General features: G+C 44.0%; 1 protein-coding gene across 5 annotated transcripts in view; it reads left to right on the top strand.

Moving 5' to 3' along the window:
• The first annotated feature begins 230 nt into the window (after positions 1-230).
• The window catches only part of DOCK8 (dedicator of cytokinesis 8), a 176,049-nt gene continuing 153,021 nt past the window's right edge, over positions 231-23,258 (top strand). For 4 of the 5 annotated variants that reach the window (XM_040449418.1, XM_040449421.1, XM_040449422.1 and 1 more), the window contains exons 1-3: positions 231-353; positions 10,265-10,440; positions 12,979-13,050. In XM_040449418.1, coding sequence (XP_040305352.1) covers positions 10,313-10,440; positions 12,979-13,050 — 200 coding nt within the window. In that variant the 5' untranslated portion in view covers positions 231-353; positions 10,265-10,312. Of the gene's footprint in view, positions 354-1,335; positions 1,462-10,264; positions 10,441-12,978; positions 13,051-23,258 lie in introns of those variants that run through there. The other variant, XM_040449419.1, reaches the window with a different exon arrangement.

Consider the following 23,258-nt stretch of genomic DNA (forward strand, 5'->3'; position numbering starts at 1 on the left):
TCTCGCCTTTCCCCTAACAGGCAGCCGCTACGGTTGTAGGTGGCCTGGCCTTTGTGAACTTTTCAAGGGTATATACCGTTAGACAAAAGCCACAACGTCCATGCATAGGCCACTGAGGACGCGTCCATCAGTTCTGCGCATCACCCCGCCAAGGCCTGGGTTTTATAGCCTGGTACCAAAGACCGTATCTGTAATTGTGACGATTTGTTCAAAACGACCGCTTCATCGAGACGTTTGTATTTTGCCCAAGGTATTCTTCAGCGGAGATCAGGAAGCAGTTTACTCTCCCCCCAAACCTGGGCCAGTACCATCGACAGAGCATAAGTACCTCCGGCTTCCCCTCTCTCCAACTAGTAAGTATGAGTTACGGCCTTGCGGGGAGAATGGTCAAGTGAAGAAATCACAGCGTGTGCTCGCTGTTGCTTCCGGCTTTTCCTTTGCTCGTCCACTGCCCCCTTGCCCCCTCCAACCGCCAGTTCCTAACTCACTGCCTGCTTCTTGACATCAGTTTCCTTCTCCCCTTCCTTCATCGCGAGCATAGAGCGCAGAGTGGACCCTCAGGGACTGTGGTTCTGAAGCTTCAGGCTTTAGTGGGCAAACAGGCTCCTCGATTTCACCCACATTAGGATCCACATTTTGGGGAGGGGGGTACCTTGCCGCCACTCGTGACATGCTTTTATTAGGAAAACGCGTTCCCAAATCTGAAAAGCCAGGTTAGGAGCCTTCATTTTTAAAAAAAATTGTTTTCTTGGAAGTATAATTTGCATATAATAAACGCACTCACGTTTAGGTGTCCAGTTTGATGAATTTTTGGGTGCCGGTTTCTAGTCGTTGAGCCTCTGCTCAGTCAAGATACAGAGCGGTCTCTTTGCCCTAAGATTCCCATCATGCCGCCTTGCAGCGCGTCTCTCCTCTTCCGGCTCCCAGCCCAAGGCAGCCACCAAGCCGTTTCTGTCCCAGTTGGGCCCTGCCTGGAACTTCACGTAATTGGAAATCACGGTACAGACCTTCATTTGTGAAACAACACTTCCCCTTGTAAGTCGAAGGTTGCCTATATTTTTATATCAACACCAAACGCTGAGTGTGTGTGTCTTCTGCGTTACATTATTTGACGCAGAGAATGCCTGACATGTGTCAAGGGGGACGAACCTGACTTCACTGAGATGGTTTGTAAAACCAGAAGTGAGTCCTCACTTCCTTGGTGAGAGGCTACGAGCCCTCACTGTGCTCACTTCCTCTCACACACAGCAGAGAGGCACTTTTCTTGCTTGTTCTAGCGGTTATCTCGAGTAGGTTAGGTTATTATTTCTTTTTTTTTTTTTTTTTGGTTTTGTTTCTCACTTATTACTTCAAAACCACTTCTGCTCTTCGAAGTTTTGTAACCTTCCACTTGGTTTCCTGTGGCCGCCATCTTGCCTCCTGTAACAATTCACACGCTGTTTAACCGTGTATCTTTCAAAGGTATGTTTACGGGAGTGATGTGTGCTTCTGTCAGTCGGATAATGTGTGTGTTGTGTCCCTGATGAAACAGTAATAGTAAAAAATGTATAGCCCCCTTTACTGCAAGAGGTAACTTGTGATGACATTTCTTCACTAAAATCTACGACTTCCGTGGCTTGCTCGACTGCCCGTTTTGTTTGTACTTTTCCTGTTTCCAAATTGCAGATTTCAGTAAAAACACGTTAAGTGCATAATATCCATGCTTTTGGGTATACTAGATAACCTTTAGACCAAGAAATACTAGATATGTTTTTTTGTTGTTGTTGTTTAATCTGGTGCTAATATATATTTCAGTGAAAAAAATTTTTCTTTTAAATTTCTGACTCAAATTGTATTCTAAACTGTGCAAAATTCAGTTTAAAAGTAACCAGATAGGCAGCTCTTTCTGTCCATGGGTCCTGTCTCTGTGTTTTAATAAGGATACCTTTATTTGCACTTGGAAAAAAAAAGGGACAAGATACTTATATTTTAAACGAGGTGGGAGGTGGGGTTTGGTGGCTTGCTTGTTTATAAATTACAACTGCAGCTTTCTGCAGTTGATGTCTTGAGAAACAGCGTGGACCTCAAAATTAAGAGGCTTTAAGGAAGTTTAGCTAGCAAGCTTTAACCCCTTCTCTACATGCCAGCTTTGACTTTTATGCTGCAGCCTTAAATTTCTTTCTTTCTTTTTTTTTTATTTAAAGACACAAAGGGAAAAGAAATTGCTTACTGAGTGCAGGGTGCTCTTTTGGTAGTTATGCGTCCTCATCAGTAAGTTTTGTCAAAAGTGAATTTTGATGAATCTCTTCATTAGCTCGGTGATCAAGTTACCACGTGGCTTAACTACCCATTTTCTAACAGGGGGTATCAAAGACATGGCAAAAGTAAGCAAAAATGTTAACTACACGAGGATCAGGTGTTCCTACTGGTCATAATTTATTCCTTGTTCTATTTGTGAATGAATAGCCCTTAAATATATTTCTCTTAGCATTCCAGGATAGCTTCTGATGATCTCTCGCCAGATCTCTACTCCGTTTTCAGGACATCATGCCGTCCCTGTTCCTTCTTGTCACCTGCAGGGGAAGCAGGGGGCACAATGGAGCCAAGAGGCCTGATGTTGATTCCCCCTTTTTTTATTTTGAGTGAGAGAGAGTTAGTGAGAGCAGGAGAGAGGCAGAGAGAAAGAGAATCCCAGGCAGGCTCCACGCTGGCAGCACAGAGCCTGATGCGGGGTTCAAACTCGTGAACCGTGAGATCATGACCTGAGCCGAAACCAAGAGTCAGCTGCTTAACCGACTGTGCCACCCAGGTGCCCCCAATTCCTACCCCACTTAAAAAAAAAAATCCACAGCCTGATTAGGAAACCACCCTAGTGTTTCTCTGCTGCCATGCTAGAATGTCACAATGAAGTGGCTGTTCTTTCCCCTGAGTCATCTTCCCGAATGAAGGTTCCTCCAACGTAAATCGTCAACTTAATGGTGATTTCCCTTTACCTTAAAAAAAAAAAAAAAAAAAAAACAACTATTTCATAGAAAGGTAATGGGACATTTCAGCAAGATTCATTCCTGGCAAGGCAGGGAAGTAATTTATCATCAAACAACTCTCACCCGGGAGTAGCTTTAAAAAAACTTGTCTTCCCCGTTCACGCTCTGTCTCTCTCTGTCCCAAAAATGAATAAAAACGTTGAAAAAAAACAAAAAAAACAAAAAACTTGTCTTACACGCAAGGCTATAGGACTGTTGATTGTGTTATTTCAGACAACCAAAAATTAAGACCAAGTGCATTTTGACCTTTTGTTTCTCTTGCCTTTACTTACATAACTACCCATTTCGAAAACTCCACAGGCTGATACAAGGGGTTGTTCAACTTTGAGCAGTATTTCACGGCCCCGAGTTATTTAAATCCAATCAACTATAAGTTTGTTGTTTTGCGAGAGATTAAGAACTTGGCCACCAGCCTAGGTGGAGCCCATTCTGCTTGGAGTTAACATGCCTGCCTTTCATGAGTGTGTGTGTGTATAAATAGGGTGCTCGGAGTTGCAAAAAAAAAAAAAAAAAAATGCGTTGTATCATAAAATACTACTTTTCTTTTATATGTAAATCATTAAAAATAGGGGCACCTGGGTGGCTCAGTCAGTTAAGTGTCCGACTTCAGCTCAGGTCACGATCTCACGGTCCATGGGTTCGAGCCCCGTGTCAGGCTCTGGGCTGATGCCTCGGAGCCTGGAGCCTGCTTCCGATTCTGTGTCTCCCTCTCTCTCTGCCCCTCCCCCGTTCATGCTCTGTCTCTCTCTGTCTCAAAAACAAATAATAATAAAAAAAAAAAGTTAAAAAAAATTAAAAATAATCATGGATTTTTTTTTATATGAAAATGTACTAAATGGATTTGGGGCAAAGCATTACTGCCGTGATAGTGTGCCCTGCCTCCCCCCCCTTAGGGTTAACCGAATATGGTGTAAGAGGTGCTGGGTAACTAGGGGCACGTGGGTGTCGTCCCTGTGTTTGGCACTGTTGTCTGTGTGTTGGAGACAATATGAGAGATGACAAGGTGGCCAGAGGTGGTTTCGGCTCTGAGGGGCCTTGTGGTCTTTTGGGGAGGACAGTTGATACAGAGGATCTATCCTGTCTTTAAGCGAGGTAGGTGTTTCTGAGAAGGGAAAAGCTTGCTGGGGGAGGCCGAGAAGGCTTAACGGAAGGTTCTGAGCCCCGGCTGCACTTCAGAATCTCTAGGATTAGAACCCAGGACCTTTAGAAACACCTGTGACCAGACCCACTCGAGAACAATTAAATCAGAATCGCTAAGGGTCGGAGCCCAGGTATCGGTGTTTTAAAGTGCCCTGGGATTTTAACATGTGATCCAGGTGGAGGATTGTTTAAAGAACCTACCAAGGTAGAAGGATTCCAGACGGGAGGAAAAAAACATTAAGAACGGTAGTTTCTTCTATTGTCTTGCTTGCTCTGAATTTCAGGAAGTGTGATAGGTAAGGACCACTTGCTAGCCCAATGGATGTATCCTTAGGTAAATAAGGTGGTTTCTGTCATAAATCTGATCAAAGGAGAGAAAGGGTGTGTTTGGTGTGTATGTGTGTGGTTTTATTGGATTTTTGTTTTGGGGGGGTTGTTTTAATTTTTTCAATGTTTACTTATTTTTGAGACAGAGAGACAGAGCATGAGCAGGGGAGGGGCAGAGAGAGAAGCAGACACAGAATCTGAAGCAGGCTCCAGGCTCTGAGCTGTCAGCACAGAGCCTGATGCGTGGCTCGAACTCATGAACCGTGAGATCGTGACCTGAGCTGAAATCTCTCAACTGACTGAGCCTCCCAGGTGCCCCTGGATTTTTGGTTTTTAACTCTAAATGTAAATGTTCGCTGTGATGGTGTGTCTCCCTCTCTCTCTGCCCCTACCCCATTCACACTCTGTCCCTGTCTCTCAAAAATGAATAAATGTTAAAAATTAAAAAAAAAAAAAAAAGAGTGGAACTACAAGAAAAGAAAGGGTTGGGATCTCTGTCCTAAGGTAGAAAGGAGGATTTGAGACACTGTACATGCTTAATAACCTTAACCTACATTTTCATAGAGGGAAAAATTCTGTTTTTAAAAATGAGAATAGAAAAGGTTTGAAGTGAAATGGAACAAATCAGCTGGAATGTAAGGGTTTTTGCTGAAGAAAAGGATGTAAAAAGCCACATCCTAAACACCATGGTTACAGGACATGTTTGTGTATAACATTTAGGTAAAAAAAAAAAAAAAAAAAAAAAAAAAAATCTCGTACCTTAGAAAGCATTCATTTTTGTAATGTGTTTAAGCTAATTCGCAATAAAGCAACGTTTTTCTTTCACTACCAAAGGTAACCTAAATGTTAGTCACTTGATAAATATGGTTCTTTAAAATTTAAAAAGGTTTTTTATTTTTATTTTTTATTTTAGAGAGAGAACACATGAGTGGAAAAAAGGAGCAGAGACAGAGACAGAGACAGAGAGAGGGAGGGAGTGGATGAGCTCATCTGAGAGTGAATGTAGATTGAGGAAAAGAAAAGATGTTTTAGGACTGAACCCTGGAACACTATATGTTATAGGAGAGGAACCTAGAAAAAGTGATGTCCTAAAGGTAGGGTAACCAACCATCCCAATTTGTCCAGGATTGAGGGGTTTCCTGGTACACAGAATTTCAGAGACTGAGGCACCCTTGGCCATTTGGTCACCCTGCATCTGAATAAAGTGTTGCCAAAAGGAGGGAGTGGTTAACTGTATCCCATGTAGTAGATAAACCAGGACTGGGCCATTACCGTTGAATTTGGCAACATGGAGGTCTTGGGTGACTTTGACAAGACGTCTTTCTTGAACAACCAGGTATATGTGAGGACCAGCCTCCATAGGGGTAAACACACAGGAGGAAGTGTGTTTACCTGGAGATGCCATGCCTCTCCCCCCACCCCCAGCCTCACACAGAGCAGTGTAAAGTCCCCTCAGTACTGTAACAAAGGACCCAGGACCCTTGTGACTACCTGCGTGATTTGGGGCAAGTCTTTCGACCTCTCTGTTTTTCAAATACCCTGAATTGTGAAATATTGTCCAGATCTGTTATTTCAATCTGCTGTCAGTGTGCTGTCTGCATACGACACTGTGCTAGGAGCTACACAGATGAATTTTAAACAGATACAGCTTTGGTGCTATAGGAATTTTTAGTTTCTTAACGAATTGAATCCGGTTCATGTCAGGAGAACCAGGCTTTGATGTGCTTTGTGGGACAAGGAAAAGCTCCAACTCCCTTCATTAAAAAATTAATACCTGGCTGTGAATAATTAAAACTTTCAGGGTATTTATAATCTTTTTGTGTGTATCTAGTCTTCCGCTGATGAGGCCTCTGGGAAGAGTAGCTAAAAAGAAAGGCTGCACAAGTCTTCACTGCAGAGATGTGTCACGTTGCTTCAGGGCGGTGACTTTGTCCCCTCACCCTAGTACTGGACCACTGTAGACCCCAGTGAGTACTTGCTGAATGAATGGAAGTAGATGTTACCCGTCCAGGTTTAGTCAGAGCAGCGGAACCAGGAACAGAGATGTTTATGTATGGATATTAAGGAATTGGTTGCAGAGAATTGGCTTACCCACTGGTGGTGGCTCGCTAAGCAAGTCCACACCTGCAATCAGGAAGACAAGATCGCAAGCAAGCTGGGACTCCCTGGACAGGAGCTGAAGCCTGGAGTCACTGAACTGGGAGAAGGCTGTCTGCCGATGAAGTCGGCATCCACCCAATTAAGTCAGGACACCCACGGGAAGCCTCCCTTGTGAGTGACTTAAGGTCAACTGAGTTGTGTTTGTGTGTATGTGGTGATCGCCTTATAATAAAACCTACTCTTGGGATTAAGACTTCAGAGAGTTTGGAAAATAAATCTCTTTTGGTTCCTGGTTAGTATATTATTATTATAATTTGCAAGGGGAACAACTTCCATGGAGGCCTCCTTGGAGGCCCCCAGCAGTAGTTGGGGTCTCTACCCACTTGCGAATACTGAGACTAGTTTACATCACATTAGGAATGAACAGCCTCCTCCCTTGTTAGTTTCGGTGTAGAAAGAATAGAGAAGGTTGGTTATCAAATACCAGCTTGTCTGTAGTGCTCGAACCATACTCAGTATCACACAGTTGACGTTTACGATCTGTTTGTCCTGGAATGTATTCGGACCTCTAGAGTTTGACTTTATGATCAATCGCGTATATCGATCACACTTGGCATATCGCCACCCAGCTAGTGCCCAGCGATGGTATGCGTTCTTTACCGTGGCTCCCCTCTTCAAAGGTAGCGTTCTTTATCTGTGACAATGTGGCAGGCTTCACCATCTCACGGTTGACTAGAGATCCGTGCAAAGATGCTTGAGATTAGCTACCTGTCCTCTTCCCTACCTACCCCTACCACCTAGCTCAGTGACTCGCGTTCAGCAGACACTTAGCAAATCATGGCTGAAGGAGGGAGCCAGCCATCCTTTTCATCCAGGGTCTTGGCCACCCTGGTTTGTAGGCAGTAGGTGCTATCAGCCAGCTTTTGCATCATTTGGATTTCAGGGTCGTGACGAGCAGAACACTTGGTCTGGACCTGAATTTGTATTCTCTCTGGCAATCTCACACAAATGCCATTTCTCCCTGGAAGCTTCTACTTAGTCATTAATGCTAGTGTGACATGCTTCCAGTTGCGCTCCAGTGAAATTTTTTTTTTTTAATTTTTTTTTTCAACGTTTATTTATTTTTGGGACAGAGAGAGACAGAGCATGAACGGGGGAGGGGCAGAGAGAGAGGGAGACACAGAATCGGAAACAGGCTCCAGGCTCTGAGCCATCAGCCCAGAGCCTGACACGGGGCTCGAACTCACGGACCGCGAGATCATGACCTGGCTGAAGTCGGACGCTTAACCGACTGCGCCACCCAGGCGCCCCTCCAGTGAAATTTTTAAGGTATACGTTTAAAGTGCTTCCTCGGCTTGAGGCGTTGATATTCTCCATAATAAATCTACCTTTAGGATTATTTTAATTAATTACTTTATGTTATTACGTGGAGCAGCTGGTCTCGTGAGAAACACAGAGTGGAACTTGGGGTGTAGCGGTGAGTGTAGTTTTTTACACTCTTCTAAACACACTATTGCCTTGTGTTTTCATTATTTCTGGAAGTGCAGATTGCCTCAAATGCTTGCGAGAGAAAACCCAACGATTGTGGGTAAGAACATGAGCCTGCCAAGGTTTGGCTTCCCGAGGGCCTACTTCCCAGCTGTGTAACCACGGGCAAATCGTTAAATCTCTAGCCTCCGGTGTCCTCCTCTGTAAAATGGGTTTAATACGAATATATCCCATTTAGACTTTACTGAGGATTAAGTGACATAGTGTGTATAATGACCTGGCCAATTTCTTGGCACATAGTAAGTGCTTAGTAATGATTAGCTCAATGGGTATCCGCTGTCCAACAGTAAGTCTGCGAAGAAAAGGATTTTCTTCATTTCAGTCCCTGACTCTGAGCTCTCTGTCCTGGGTGTAGTAAGGGTGGGAAAATCCACCTCCTCCTCTGGGGCTGGTCTTATGCAAATCTGCATAGATGATGCCTGTCCTTTCCCCTGGCAGAGGTGAGTGGTGTCCTTTTTGCAAACCCTGTCTCCACCTGGCTCCTGCACAGGCTGATCACCAGCTTCCTGAGCCCCGCTGGCCCCTGTCTCTTCATTTTGAGAGGCACCCTGTAAGGACTGTGCTCATCCCCTTAGCTGACCTCCGGGTCCCTGGTCAGAACCAAGAAACTTCCCAGCCCTCTGTCACATCACGTGGGAGCCATGTAGAACTGGGGGTGCCTTTGCTCTCTCCTACCGAAGTGTGTGGATCCTCTCCCTTCTCGTCAGCCCCCTTTGTCCCTACAGCAAGTTAAGTCAGCCGCCGTCAGAGAAGAAGGAGGGCATATGTGCGCTCGGTTCTTAGCTTTGTCCTCCGTCCCCAGAGCGTCACTCAGTCACTCCCGTCTCCCCCACCAGCAGGGACAGCAAGGGTGGGAGGAGACCCGGCAAGCAGCATTGACCTCGAATTTTATGTGCTTTTGCCCCTTCAGGAGCCTTTTGTCCCTCCCCTCCAACTTAGAGCCCTCATGTCTGGTCCACTGTATGGTTTGGTGGGGGGAGAGGGGGGCGGGGGTGAAAAACCGTTTTGTTAGCATTTCCTTGGATCTGGTCTTGTTTTCACATCCCGGCAGTCGGAGTCAAGAATCCGGAGTGTCTGTTTTATTGGTCCATGGGGTGGATGGTTGGGGATGGTTGGGTCAGGGGGGGACAGAAGTTGAGAGCAGGAGCAGTAGCTCCTTGGGCTGATGATTCCAGACAGCCTGCCATCAATTTGAATACCAATGGGTGCTGCTATTGTAATTATTCCAGAATGCCACTCAATCTGATTCTTTTACTTCCTCAAGGCAATGGTTCCTGTTTTGGAACTTTACAGACAAGAAAAAAATATTTGCCTCGTTGCCAAGTTTTTATTTTATCAACTATAGAAAATTCTGTTTGGAATTGCCAACTACTTCTGTCATTTCTTTTGTCCCCTCCCTCCCCCGCTGTGCAAGGATATAGTTGAGCAAAACAAGAGAGTCCTTTAAAAGGGAGTACATTTAGGCCTGGGAAACCTCAGCCAATTGCCCTTAGTTTACTTATTTAACTGCAGTCCAGTGACAATGTCTTCCTGACCGGCACGAGTCAGTCCAGAAGCATCTGGAAATCGCTGCCTTGGAGAGTTTCTGCCCCCAAGTCTGGTTCACCGAGGGCTGTGATTATGTATGAAGCGCTTTCAAGAACCAACATATAGGATGAAGCAGGCCAGAGGAAACACTGTGCCTAAGTACTCAAACAGAACGAGTGTTGACTTTGTCTGAATTTCTGGAAAACTGCCCCCATTCGCCACTTCACTGTATTTGGGTAAACATGGCCTCAGAGAGCCTTTCGCAGGAGAAATTATAAAATTCAGCAAAGCCTCGTGATCTCATTTTGGATCTCCTCAGGATTCCTCATCAAGATGCAATTAAGCAGAGAAAAAATTCTGCCTTGGGGTGTGATTTGGGTGCCTCGCCGTGTTCTGACTTGACTTTCCTGTGCTGCGTCTCCTTCCCTTTTTCCATATCACTGCTGCTGTGCTGGGCAGCTCCTCAGAGTTGTGCACGAAGAGCCGAGCACTTGCTGGGTGGAGAGGGCAGGCAGGACCGTCGCCTGGGCGCTTTGCCTGGAAGCCTTGTGGGAACCCCCTTTCTCTCTCTCTCTCTCTCTCTCTCTTTCTCTCCCCAGCCTCAGTTTTATGACCCGGTGGAGCCGGTGGACTTTGAAGGGCTTCTGATGACACATCTGAACAGCCTGGATGTGAAGCTGGCCCAGGAGCTGGGAGACTTCACCGAGGACGACTTGGATGTGGCGTTCACGCCAAAGGAATGTCGCACTTTGCAGCCCTCTTTGCCAGAGGAAGGGTAAATGGGCTTCCTAAAACGTAGATGTGATTGTGATGTCATGACCGGTATGGGTAGCGGGGGGGGGCGGGGGGAGATGCCTCAATTCTGGACTGCTTGGAAAACTAAAGTTACTCCGATCTGCTGAGATGTGCGGAATGACAACGTGGTGCTCCCGCCTGTGAGAGCTTTTACCCTGGTTTGACCAGAGGCTTCGAAAAGGCATGTAGGGGAAGCGGTAGGACGATATGCAAGGCCCAGGGGGAGGCGAAGGTGGAGGCGAAGGGGACCGCCTGGGTGGCAGCTCAGTGACCTTGGGCGGCTCACGTGAGCTCAGGGAGCCTGGGTTTCTCCATTTGTAAAAATGTCAAGTTTTTCAGTAATAATCAGTGGAACGATTCCCAAGCATTATCGTTTCCACCTACGAGACCGGATCGAGTCACAAATACATTCCACCCACGTCTGTTGAGCATCCACTGTGTGCTGGGCACAGCCGTCAGTACATGAACAGGGCAAAGTTCCTACCTTGGAAGAAAGTTTTGCCAAGTGGGGAAACAGTGGGGGAAGCTCTGTAGAGTGAATGCGTGGATAGCCGGTTAGAGTTTGAGCTTCTGTCGTGGGTTAGTCTGTGTGTTTCCAGGTGCAGGCATTTAAATTAGCCTTGGTAGCAACAGAATTCTCTCCACATGAAACGCTTGTTATTTCCATGGTATAAAAAGCAATGCCTCCTTAGAGGCTTAGGATGAGCTTTTAGTTGCATTTACCTTCAAAAACAAAATTAAGGTTCACATCTCTCCTGGACATTTGCAACCTTGTCATCTTCCCCCAAAAAATGCCCCCAAAAGGAGATCATGCAACACAGCCCCTGCTCCCACTGCTGTGGGATCTTCTGCTTCTATTTTGGATTTTCTTTCGTCAGTTGAAGGATGTTGGGTGACATTCCCATGAGCCCTTGCTTTCCTGTTCAGATAGTTCTTATTCACAAAGGAGAGCTTACACCATGCTCCTCTCAGACATTTCAGAAATACTCGCCGGGAAACAAACACTGGGAAACATTTCCCCCCATTGCCAGCCCATTTATTGAGGTGTAACTTTCATATAGGTAAGGTCTCTCTCTTTTTTGTTGTTTTTAACCTTCGACAGAGAATCATTTCGTATTATTTCTTTGTCTAAAATTTATGGTGACGTAATTATTTTCACATGAGGTAAGAATCTTGGATAATCCCGATTAAGGCACTTACAGTAGATTTAGAGATAGGCTTTTTTATTATTTAAATTGTGATGAAAGAGGCAGGTTTTTTTGGGTTTTTTTTTTTTTTAACTTAGCCTCAGTGATGCGGTAGAATACTGCCTTGTGACCAGAATTGTTAGCTCACACTGTCTGTCTGATGACATTAAAACAACTTCTGCTCTTCTAATCACGGCCAAAAAGCCTGCCGTGGTGATCAAAACCCAGGAAGGCATCGTCGTCATCACCAGAGTAAAGACTAGCTGACCCCATGTGCCCCCAGAACTTGAGGTTGAACTCTGATAGTGTGGTGGTTGGAAGCCTGCACCCCACAGGTGAACGGCTTGGGGTTAAGTCCCTGCCCTTCTGCTTGCTTCGGGACTTTGAGCAAGATCCTTATCATCCCCTCCTTCTGCGAAATGAGAATAATATTGCATGCCTACGCCCTGCGGGGCTGATTGAGGATTAATTGAATTAATACGTATAAATTGGTTACATCAGTACCTAGCATAGAATAAGTAGGTCAGAAGTGTCAACCGTATGAGTCTTATCATGTGCCTGATACCTTCCTAAGCACTCCCATACTGACCGAATTTCATCCCCTGCCTCTAAAGGAGACATTCCTCTATTAACAGTGCTCTAAGATGAGGACACTAAGGCCCACAAAGGTGGGGGGACTGACCCGAGGTAGCTAATAAGGGACGGGGCTAGGATTTGGGCAGTCAGCATTTAGTATGTAGTCCTTAGACCCATTTATCTCAAGTACCAAAACATTTAGGAAAAACAGCAAAAAAGCCTCTGAAACGCTGGGAGGGTCTTTCCCATGACGCACTGTTGCACACGTATGAAAAGAATTAATAGTCACCGACCAAAGTCATGTCAGCTCCGCAAAGGATAAGACAACTGTTCGTGGCTTTCCCGAGGGGAAACATGCATGTTCTAACAAGGTTACACATGAGCAAAACATAGGCCTAAATTACCCCCGTGAGAAATTGGTATTTATGCTTCTTTCTCTTGTTTCGTATGTGATTATAGCTGGTTCTGCCTCCCTGGTGTTGGAATGCCTTTAAGGGATAGGTACAGTTTAACACGATTCCCTATAATAAGGACAGCCCACAAAGCATCAAATGCCAACATGTTTGTCTCATCAAAGTGAAAATGCTGTTGCCTGGGGAATATTTCAGACACTTGATGAATGGGTAGGGATGCCCCCGGCACTCTCCCTTGATACAGATTTGACATCGTGCTGCTCTCCTTGGTTATGATAAGGGACTGTTTTGTTGTATCTCTCCAGTAATAACATGATTTTGTTTCATTTCCCACCTCATTAGGGTTGAACTGGACCCTCACGTCAGGGACTGTGTTCAGACCTATATTCGGGAGTGGCTAATCGTGAACCAAAAGTAAGTTCGTTTTTCTTTTCTCTTGACATATATGTTTGCTTCATATCGTGAGCTTGTAACACTGCATTTTAATCGGGGCGCCTGGGTGGCTCAGTCGGTTAAGTGCCCAACTTCGGCTCAGGTCTGATCTCACTGTTCCTGAGTTCGAGCCCCGCATCGGGCTCTGTGCTGATAGCTCAGAGCCTGGAACCTGCTTCACATTCTGTCTCTCTCTCTCTCTCTCTCTCTCTCTCTCTCTCTCTCTCAAAAGTAAATAAACATTAAAAAAAAATTTTTTAACTGCATTTTAATTGAATTTTGCCAATGCAGCTTTGGGTTTACAGGAAAACCGAATAGAAAATACTGGGTGTTCTCATATGCCACACCCTAACAGTTCCCCTTATCAGTAACATCTTGGGGTTTTGGGGGGTTGGTTTGGTTGGTTTTTTTGTTTGTTTGTTGCACGTGTGCCCAAATGCCCGTTACAAATACATTTGGGCAAGGAAGCGAATTTGCAAATTCAAAATTCGTGAATTATGAATGCAGATGGACTGTATCTTGTCCCCTGTTCAAACACCTGCTAAGGCTCCGTACTATCTACTGCATAAAATAGCAATTCCGCCTGCTTGCCTTTCAGGAGCTTTAATAATCTGGCCCAGTGTATGTATTGGAACTTATTTCCTTTACTTGTCAGATGCACTTCCTTTCTTCAGGGCCTGGCACCCTCTTCCTCAATCCCTCCAGGGAGCTCAGTCCTACCTCCACACCTCGGCCCTTGCTGTTTCCCCCTGGATGTGTCCTCCCACCTTTCCCCTATCTGTCAAATCCCACCTGTGGAGTAAAAGCCAGGACAAATGTCTTTTTTCTGTATGCAACCTCGTCTGGCTGATTCAGTCTTTCTTGGATGGACCTTACTTAAGTGATAACGTTTGTTATAACTGATGAGCCCATAGTGATTCATTATTATTTTTTTTTTTAATTTGTTTTGAGAGAGAGAGAGAGTGCGAGGGCACGAGCAGGTGAGGGGCAGAGAGAGAGGGAGACAGAGAATCCCAAGCAGGCTCTGCATTGTCAGGACAGAGCCTGACGCAGGGCTCAAACCCACGAACCGTGAGATCATGACCTGAGCTGAAGTCAAGAGTCAGACGCTTAATCCACTGAGCCACCCAGGTGCCCCAGTGATACATTATTATTAACTAAAGTCCATAGGTTACATTAGGGCTTATCTTCTGTGTTGTACATCCTACAAGCTTTGACAGATGTGTAACGCCATGTATCTGCCATTGCGGTATCACACAGGGTAGTTTCACTGCCCTAAAATTTTCCTACGAAGCCTCGTTCATCTCTCCCTGGCAACCACTTACCCTTCTACTGACTCCATAGTTTTGCCTTCTTCCTTCACGTCTTTTTGTGATTTGAGAGCTCGTCGCTGTTTTTGCCGAATAACGTTCCACTGTGTGGATTTACCAAGTTTGTGTGGCCATTCACCTATTGAAGGAGAGTTTACATTTAAAATATAAAGAACAGGGCCTCTTTGTTTTGTTTCCATTCTGATGAATTCTTAGGGGGAGAAAAAGAAATGAATTGAAACTTGGCCTCACGTTGAAAGGTAACATTTAAATTTGTGACCACGAAATAGATTACTTGCTAGGTTTCCAGTCAAAAGGTCCTTTTCTCCTGGGTTAATCAAATGTGCTACAATAATGTTTGGGCTTTTTGCCCGTATGTCACTGGCCTAGACAGTATGCTTCCATGAGAAACATGTACAGACCCCAAAATCCTCAACCTGTATGTGGGTATGTGTTGGGGAGCAGGGCGGGCAGTGTCTGAAGATTGAGGGCACATCCCATTAGAGAAAAACATCAGATGTGGTGCCTGGGTGGCTCCGTCCATTAAGCATCCGACTTCAGCTCAGGTCATGATCTCACAGTTGGTGAGTTTGAGCTCTGCATCGGGCTCTGTGCTAACAGCTCAGAGCCTGGAGCCTGTTTCAGATTCTGTCTCCCTCTCTCTGCCCCTCGGCCACTTGTACTCTGTCTCTCTCTGAAATAAATAAACGCTAAAAAAAAAAAAAAGAAAGAAAGAAAGAAAGAAAGAAAGAAAGAAAGAAAGAAAGAAAAGAAAAGAAAAAGGAAAAAAAAAATCAGAGAGCCTTTACCAAGACTTATAGTTTGAAATTCTGCTATCCTCACTGACTCTCTTACACACTAGTAAGAATTACTGCTCTATGGGATAAATGAAGAAAGACGTTGGGGGTTGGGTTTTATCCGGCTCTTGGAAGTGTGCCATTGAATTTGTGCTGCTGTTTTTTTGGAGCAGTGTCAGTAAGCATGCTATTTTCAATAGCTGAGCAAGAGAAAGCATCGCTTATAAAAAGTAATTAAGAGAAAGTGAGATGCTAATCCATCATGTGTTCTAATTTCCAACGTGAATGGAAAACGAAGTTTGTCAGGCAGTCAAGTAAGATTATGCTTTGTTGGTAATAAATAAAAAAATTCAGAACAAGTTGTTCTCAAGCTTTTAAATGTTATAATTAGATATACTTTCTGGATATTAAGGTTCTAAAAACGTCTGAGAAGGAACAATAAATAGAAAGGTCCGTTTTACTACATTTGGATTTTATTTTCTCCTTGGGACACTGTACTGTTTCATTCCTCATGGCAACTCCCATTGGGGTATTCTTTCTTTTTTTCTCTATCTTGCACAAACTTAAAACAAGGACTCTTTCAGAATACTCATTTTAGAAATTTTAGAGATTATAGGGAAACCAAAAGAGAAAAAAATCACTCAGTTTCACTATAGACACAAAACTGCCATTAACATTTGATGCATAACCTTTGAATCGTATTTCCTTATGTATATATTTATATAAAAACTAAATTGCATTATAATACTATTTTGTAGCATGATGCTTTTTCAGTGTTTATGGTAAATGGTGACTACCTCTCTTTGCTATTAAACATTCTTCCTCAACCCAATTTTTAATGGGTGCATGATACATTTATGTCGGAATTCATTTAACCAATTTTGATGTGTACACGATTCCCTGTTTTTCAGTGTTATACCCCAGTATAGTAACGTCCCTCTACAAAGCTATGATTTTTTTCCCCCTTCAGAATAAATCCCCATAAGAGGAATTTCTATGTCTACGTTAAGTACAAATTTAAGGATTTGGAAATAATACATCAGAAAGATTATTAACAGCTATGCATGAATCCTAAGAATTTTGGGTGTTATCTTTTAATAAATTTCCAACTTACTTGTAAAGAGACAGTACTTTGTTTGCATTTTTTAAATTATGAAATTGGGCATACGTTTTCTATACATTTGTTGGACATTTGTTATTTTTCCTTCGTGTCTTGCTTATTTGTAAAATTTGTGCACCTTTATTAATGTATTTGTCTGGGCTCATCTCTAGGATTACCTTTATTTGTTAGGGATGTTAACCCTTTGTCATATAGTACAAATTCCTTACCCAGTGTGTTCTTTGTCTTTCAAAATTGCTTATAATTTTATAACATTCAGAATTATTTATGCAATCAAATCTTTTTTTTCTCCTGTGATTTCTATTTTTGCTGTCATGATCAAAATGTAATTCACAAACCTGATGTTATTTGTTAGGAATTTTGGATTAAATGTTAATCCAGACCATTGGCCACTTGATTGTTGTTCTTTTCCCTTATGTGTCTCCCTCCATTTGTTTTCATCTCTTCTGTGGGAACAGTGATTATCCATATTTTTATTTTATGCACGTTTTTTTCTCCCCTCCCACCCCCCACCAAACTAGGCAATATCAGCTTTAACTTCACGTGTGGCAACATACTAGGGATGGGGATTGCCATTGGTCCTGTTTTCTGCACACTTGTGTGAAGGTCCAGTTCCTTTCCCAGAAATTAGGTAGAAACGTGCAACTCTGAAACTCACTGTCAGTTTCGGGAAGCTTTGAGCAGTGTTTTAGTGAGGAAGCACCTTTTCTACCCCACCATTTGATTCTTTGGTACTCTGAATCTGATACTCTGGAAACAAAAGCTCCAGTTCGTAGAACACACTCCTCCCAGAGGTCATTCTGCCCCCGTGTGCACCTTTAATATTTTCTATGTGGGGAGAAATCAGTACACGGCTGCCAGAGGCCCTTCATCTCCCAACCCTGCATCCGTCTTTAGCTCACTTGTTCTCTCTGAGTTGCTTCTTAATCGTTGCTGAATGGTGGTAGAAGGAGAGAGGCAAGGGGAGGTGGGGGTTCTGGTGGTGGTGCAAATGGGTGCAACCTGGGAGTGGCTCCATACCTAAGCCACTACAGGGAAGAAGTTGCATTCAGATTTCTGGCGAGTGTAGACATTGACTGCACAGGGACCGGCAGGAGGGAAAGCACCAAGTGCCTTCCTCGGAGTTCCCCTCTGGGGAGACAGAGCGTGGGACATCATTCTGCCAGCTCGTCTCATTCACAGACAGTCTGTCCAGATTCAGGTGTTTCAGATTCAGGCGAGTTTCCAGATTCAGGCGAGTTTCCATTTTGTCCCCGTCTTCTCGAGCTGTGTTCTGGGAAGCTGGCAGACACCACAACAGGGGTTGCTGGCCAGTTGTTACTCAGTGATTAATTAGCTCTCTTTCAACTTGTTATTTGACGTGTCAGAGGATGCATGCTCATTTGGACAGAAATCAAGTAACGTAAAGCGTGTTAAGTAAAAAGCAGTCTCCTGCCTCAGTCCTCACTCGCCCCCTGCCTTTCTCTTCAGCCCACTCTTAACGACACGGATGTTGCTGTGTAGACTTCCAGAGCTTCTTTTCATAGCCTCGCAAATATATATATGGATATTTATGTTTTAGATAAATATTGTGTATGTAGATGCGTATATGTAGATATGTATATATATATATGTATATATCCCTCACTGCCTCATATCCCAGAGGAGAAGAAATGTATCCTAAGTTATTGAATCTTCCTCTTTTGATGCACATTGCAATTGTCTCCATTTTTCATGTATAATTAACTCACATATCATTTTTCACATATTATGTATGTTGACATATTATTTATAATAAGACCACAATAGACATCTGCACATTTGCCCCTCTTCGTGTGTGTATTTCTGAGGGTAGAAATGGAGCCAGTGCACATGACACATGCTCATAAGGACTGCCAAATTTTCCTCTGGGAAAACTATACTGATTCACTCCATTACCACCTGGGCATGAAACTGTCCTGTCCCCCCATGTCTTTGCCAATGCTGGATACGATTGACCAGAAGAAAATATACATACTGAAATTTTTCTCTGGTCATTGTATACCGGAAGCTGTTATATGTACCTTCTGAATGTTGTTTCTATCACTGAGTTTTCTTCCCTTAGCTATCCAAAAGTCCCAGTTAGATATATACTCACACCACCTGAATTCCTACTCCTAGGTATTCACCCAAGTGAAATGAAAACGTATGTTCACATAAAAATCTATATGACAATATTTATAGCACTGTCATTTGTGATTACCCAAAATTAGAAACCACCAAATTGTATGCAGTTTCGTGATGGATAACCAGACTCTCATACATCCATACAACGGAATACTACTCAGCAATAAAATGGAACATATTCTTCATACATTGAACCACACGGATGAGTCTTATTTGTATGATGCAAGGTGAAAGAAGCCAGACAAACAAAGATAATTTCACCATTCCATTTGTGTGATCCCTTCTGGAAAAGGCAGAGCAGTGGGGACAGAACACAGATCAGGGGTGGCCAGGGTGTAGGGCTGGAGAAAGGAATTGACCGCAAAAGGTCACCGGAGACTTTTGGGGGTGCTGAAACTATTCTAAATCTTGACTGTAGTGGTGGTTACCCAACTGTCTGCATTTGTCAAAACTCACTGAACTGTAATCCGAGAGGATACATTATAATTGTTCCCACAAATCAATGGATAGAAATCTAAGATACTTCCTGGCTTTACTTAATTACTCGTTAAGTGTAAGGTCTATTCCTTTGCTATGGTTTATTATATTATTTCACAGAATGGTGATTTCTCTGGAGCAGGAATAAGTGGGTTCAAGTCCTGGCTCCATCACTCGCTCGTTGTATGGCCTAATGCAAACTATTTTTTTGTGTGTGTGCCTCAGTTTCCTCCTCAGGAAAACCGGAATTAGAATAGCACCTACCTCATAAGCTATATTGTATACAATAAATAAATGAGCACATGTAAAGTACTAAGATTTCTTGGCAGATGGCCGTAGGTTAGCTACCACTTATGATATTTATTAAATAGTATTACAGAGTGTGCTTCCTTTGTCCCTGCCCAATTGACAAATAATTTCAATTAGACCTATTCGTAAGGTATGATATGCAAAGGAAAAAAGCAGGGGACATCTCAGTGTTACTGAAAGTTTCTTTTCATTTAATAATCCAGGGAAGATTTCCCATCGTCAGCACTATGCTTCATATGTTCTTGACATAAAGATAAAATTTGGAAAATCAGGCCTGCTGCTTTAGGGAGTATCTCGTTCCATTTCAACCTTATCCAAAATATTCCTCTCAAGTGAAATGAGACCTGAAGACTCCAGAAAAAGTGCTTCTATTAGCATGTTAAAAGAATGAAGCAAAACCCCTCTCCCGTATATTTTAAGGCACTGTTGGGGGGTGGTAAACTCCTTTCCTCTGGAAGCCATTTCCCCTTCTGTGGACATGTCTCTGTCATCCATAACCGTGCAGTCAAACCCTGATTTAGTTGGCTCTTTTATTCCTCAATTATCTCCTTGCTGATATTACATTTCTCTGTAATATCTAAGGATAGTCTTTTATGTTCTTGCTATCTGTGATAATGGCTTTGAATCCCACTTAGGGAGCAGGGGAGTGGAGTAATGGCCACTTCTGTTCCCTCCCACGCTCATAATTCTATAGAGCATTTGCCACTCAAGTTCTATAATTGAGACTTTTAAATCAGACAAGAGTGCTGCCCATGAAGGATAGAGGAAAGTTTTAGGATTTCTTTTGTCTTTTTAATTTTTTTAAATGTTTTATTTTTGAGAAAGAGAGAGTAAGCTGGGGAGGGGCACAGAGAGAGGGAACTCCAAGCTGTCAGCACAGAGCCTGACGTGGGGCTCGAACTCACGAACCATGAGATCATGACCTGCGCTGAAGTCGGACGCTTAACAGGCTGAGCCACCCAGGAGCCCCTAGAATTTCTTTTGAACTTAATAAGAAAGATTAGACTACACGGAAACACAAAATACATGATCTCCTTTTGGGGGAAATATATTTTCCTACTGGACATGTTTATGTTACTTAGACTGGGCGATGCCTTGACTGGATCCCACTTTATCTTTCGTGTCTGTAGCTTAAAATTTGGCCTCCTAGCTCCAAAAATAATAGTGCTTTTCTCCCCATGACTTTTTGGAAGTGACCTTTGATCTAATGAGTAGAACGGTGGTTGCATGTTCTTCTCATCTCATTTCCAAACACTTGAAAATTTTGTATGGATTGATGTTTTCTGGCATCTTTTGAGTCACATTAAATGTTTCAGCTTCCCTTCCTCTGCCATTTTCTCTAAACGAACTCAAGAGCGACTGACTTGAGAATGTGTTTGGTATCTTGGTGGAGAGTCAAACTCTTAAGTAGTGAAACTTGTTTACATGCTATTTATTCTTGGCATATTATCTGCTGCGACAGTGAAACATTTCATGAGTGTTATGAGCAACATCATAAAAGCCCTTAGACTTTGCCTTTCATCCTGGGTGATTAAGGTAATTCTGAAGGAAGGTCGTGCTCAAGGAGAGCTGAGACATCAAGGAATGGGGTATCATCTGTTTTATTACTCCATATTTTACTCCCAGTGAGCTGGTAAACAATTAAAATTCAAACACATCAGTGCCTATAATTCGGTTACTCCCAAAACACCATAAAAATGTCTCCCTGATCAATAATTGCTTATTATGACACGCATTTGTTGTGCTGGCTGTCAAGGTGCTTAGCTATTTGCTTTCTAAAAGCAAGCAAGGCTCATCAGCCGGTGCAGTTACAAAGAGCGACCCAGCTGTGGAAACCACTGAGCCACGCCTGAGCCGTGATGCACAGACTCCCGGGCCACAGCTCTACACCCGACGTGGCCCACAGGCCAGGGCTTTCACCAAGCCTTTCCCGACCTGGCAAGGAAGGAAATCTCCGGAGGAAATCGCTCCCTTCTGTGAATTTTCAAAGCATGCCGTTTGTATTTGTCTCAGAAGCTCTCGCCCTACTCTACATCGCATTCTGATGAACGTGTCTGAATGCTGGTCTCCCCTGCTCAGTATGTGCTATTTCTCACTCGACCGTGACCTCACTGAGAACAGGGACTCCTTTAAAGTTAGGATTCTTGTGTATTCCCCTTTGCATCTTCTTTGTTGCCTCAGTCTCAGGAGATACCTTACAAACATGTGTCGAACGGGACAATGGAGGAAACTTTACTTGGCCAATGTGCAGGGGGCTCTGGAGGGATCAGGCTGCAATGTTTTCTCACCGTCCCGCTTTGAGGCAAGGGGTGGCAATCTTGTCCCCTCAGACCGGTCAGTCGTTGGCCACAACCACGGAGCCACAGTGGGAAGTTAGAGGGCTTGCTGGCAGGTAGAGTGAATCACTCTGATGTCTCTGGACATGGCAACTCCTGTGCTCACAGGAGCTGCTGAATAGATGCACAACTTGGTAAGTAGGACCCACTAGCCGTCTTTATTAGTGTCAGACACCTAACATATATTATTTTCCTTTTATTTTGAAACAAGCTCAAAGTTACACGAAGCTTGGAAGGGCAATACAATGATCTTTTTCCGTCTCCCAAACCACTTGAGGGTAATTTGCCAACCTGGTTCTCCATGACTGCCGATTACTTTAGTGTGCAATTTCTCTTTTTAAAACTATGGATTCATTTGTGAAAGAGAGAGAGAGAGAGCACATGTGTGCGTGCACCTGGGTGGGGGAGGGGCGGAGAGAGAGGGAGAGAGAATCCCAAGCAGGCTCTACGCCTTCAACACAGAGCCCAACGTGGGGCTCGCGCCCACAAACTGTGAGATCATCACCTGAGCTAAAATCCAGAGTCAGAGGCTTAACCAACTGAGCCATGCAGGCACCCCCCAGGCAATTATTTTTTTATACATAATAATCCCTTCATTTGGGTTTGATTGTTATAAAATACTCAATTCCTCACCAAACTTTCAGTTCATTTGTACCAATATCGAATCATAGTTTCCTATTTTGTTCAGTAGGTTTGAATCCAGGTCTCTGGTTTATTTTGATGCTCAGTTTGTCCTCACTTTGACAAGTGTGAATCCCTTCCACTGGCCGCTGTGTCTTTTTTACATGCCCCCAGCCGTCACTGATCACATCCTTGCTTTCTGCCACAAGATATTCCATGCTGATCTAACACTTTCCTTTCCTCACCCCTGGAATCAGTCATTTCTCCAAGCGGCTCTGATTCCTTTTAAGTGGAGAGTGGTACTTAGAAGCCAAGCTGTAGGTGTTGGGTGTGCTCATTGCTATTAAGGTGTTGCTCATCCAATGTGTTCTCCGGGAACAAAGTAGGCCGTGTGTGTGTGTGTGTGTGTGTGTGTGTGTGTGTGCGTGTGCATGCACGAACATGCACTGGAAGTCACGAGTTCATGTTGATAGATGCAATTCCAGTGTAACATCACAGTATTCATTCTCGTTTTCTTCCTTTCCTTATTTTTATCCCTGCTTAGATGGTGAAACACCTGACTCTTACTGTTCTTAGTATGTTACTTACTTGATCAATCCCCCTGTATGTAACCATTGCCAGCATCACCCCCCATCACCACACAGTCGCCTCCCTACTCATATTCTGGCTCTGACACCCGCAGGCTTCCCCCTCCTGTGTGAATGCCCCTTTTGGCCTCCGCCGATACTTACTGCCAGGCCACCCCTCCACAGAGACACCCTTGGCAGGCTGCTACTCCGGGTGCATGGCCTCCTCGTTCTACTCAGAATGTCTACCCTGTTATCACGTGACAGGATGTTCCAAGGTTGGGCACCCTCCTCACACCATGTGGTTTCTGACTCTGCATGCCTTTTATATGCGTGCTCTCCTAACCCTCTTTGGCCTTCAACTTCCCATTCTAGGCTTCCTCACTTCCTCCCCTTCCGCCCTCAGGCATGGAGGATGATCTTGTTCTGATAGTTTTAGTGCCGGCTCGTGCAGGAGGGATAGGAAGGGAAGGGAAGGGAAGGGAAGGGAAGGGAAGGGAAGGGAAGGG

Source organism: Herpailurus yagouaroundi, unplaced genomic scaffold (genome assembly GCF_014898765.1).
Source record: "Herpailurus yagouaroundi ecotype Mexico unplaced genomic scaffold, PumYag 199, whole genome shotgun sequence".
NCBI lineage: Eukaryota > Metazoa > Chordata > Mammalia > Carnivora > Felidae > Herpailurus > Herpailurus yagouaroundi.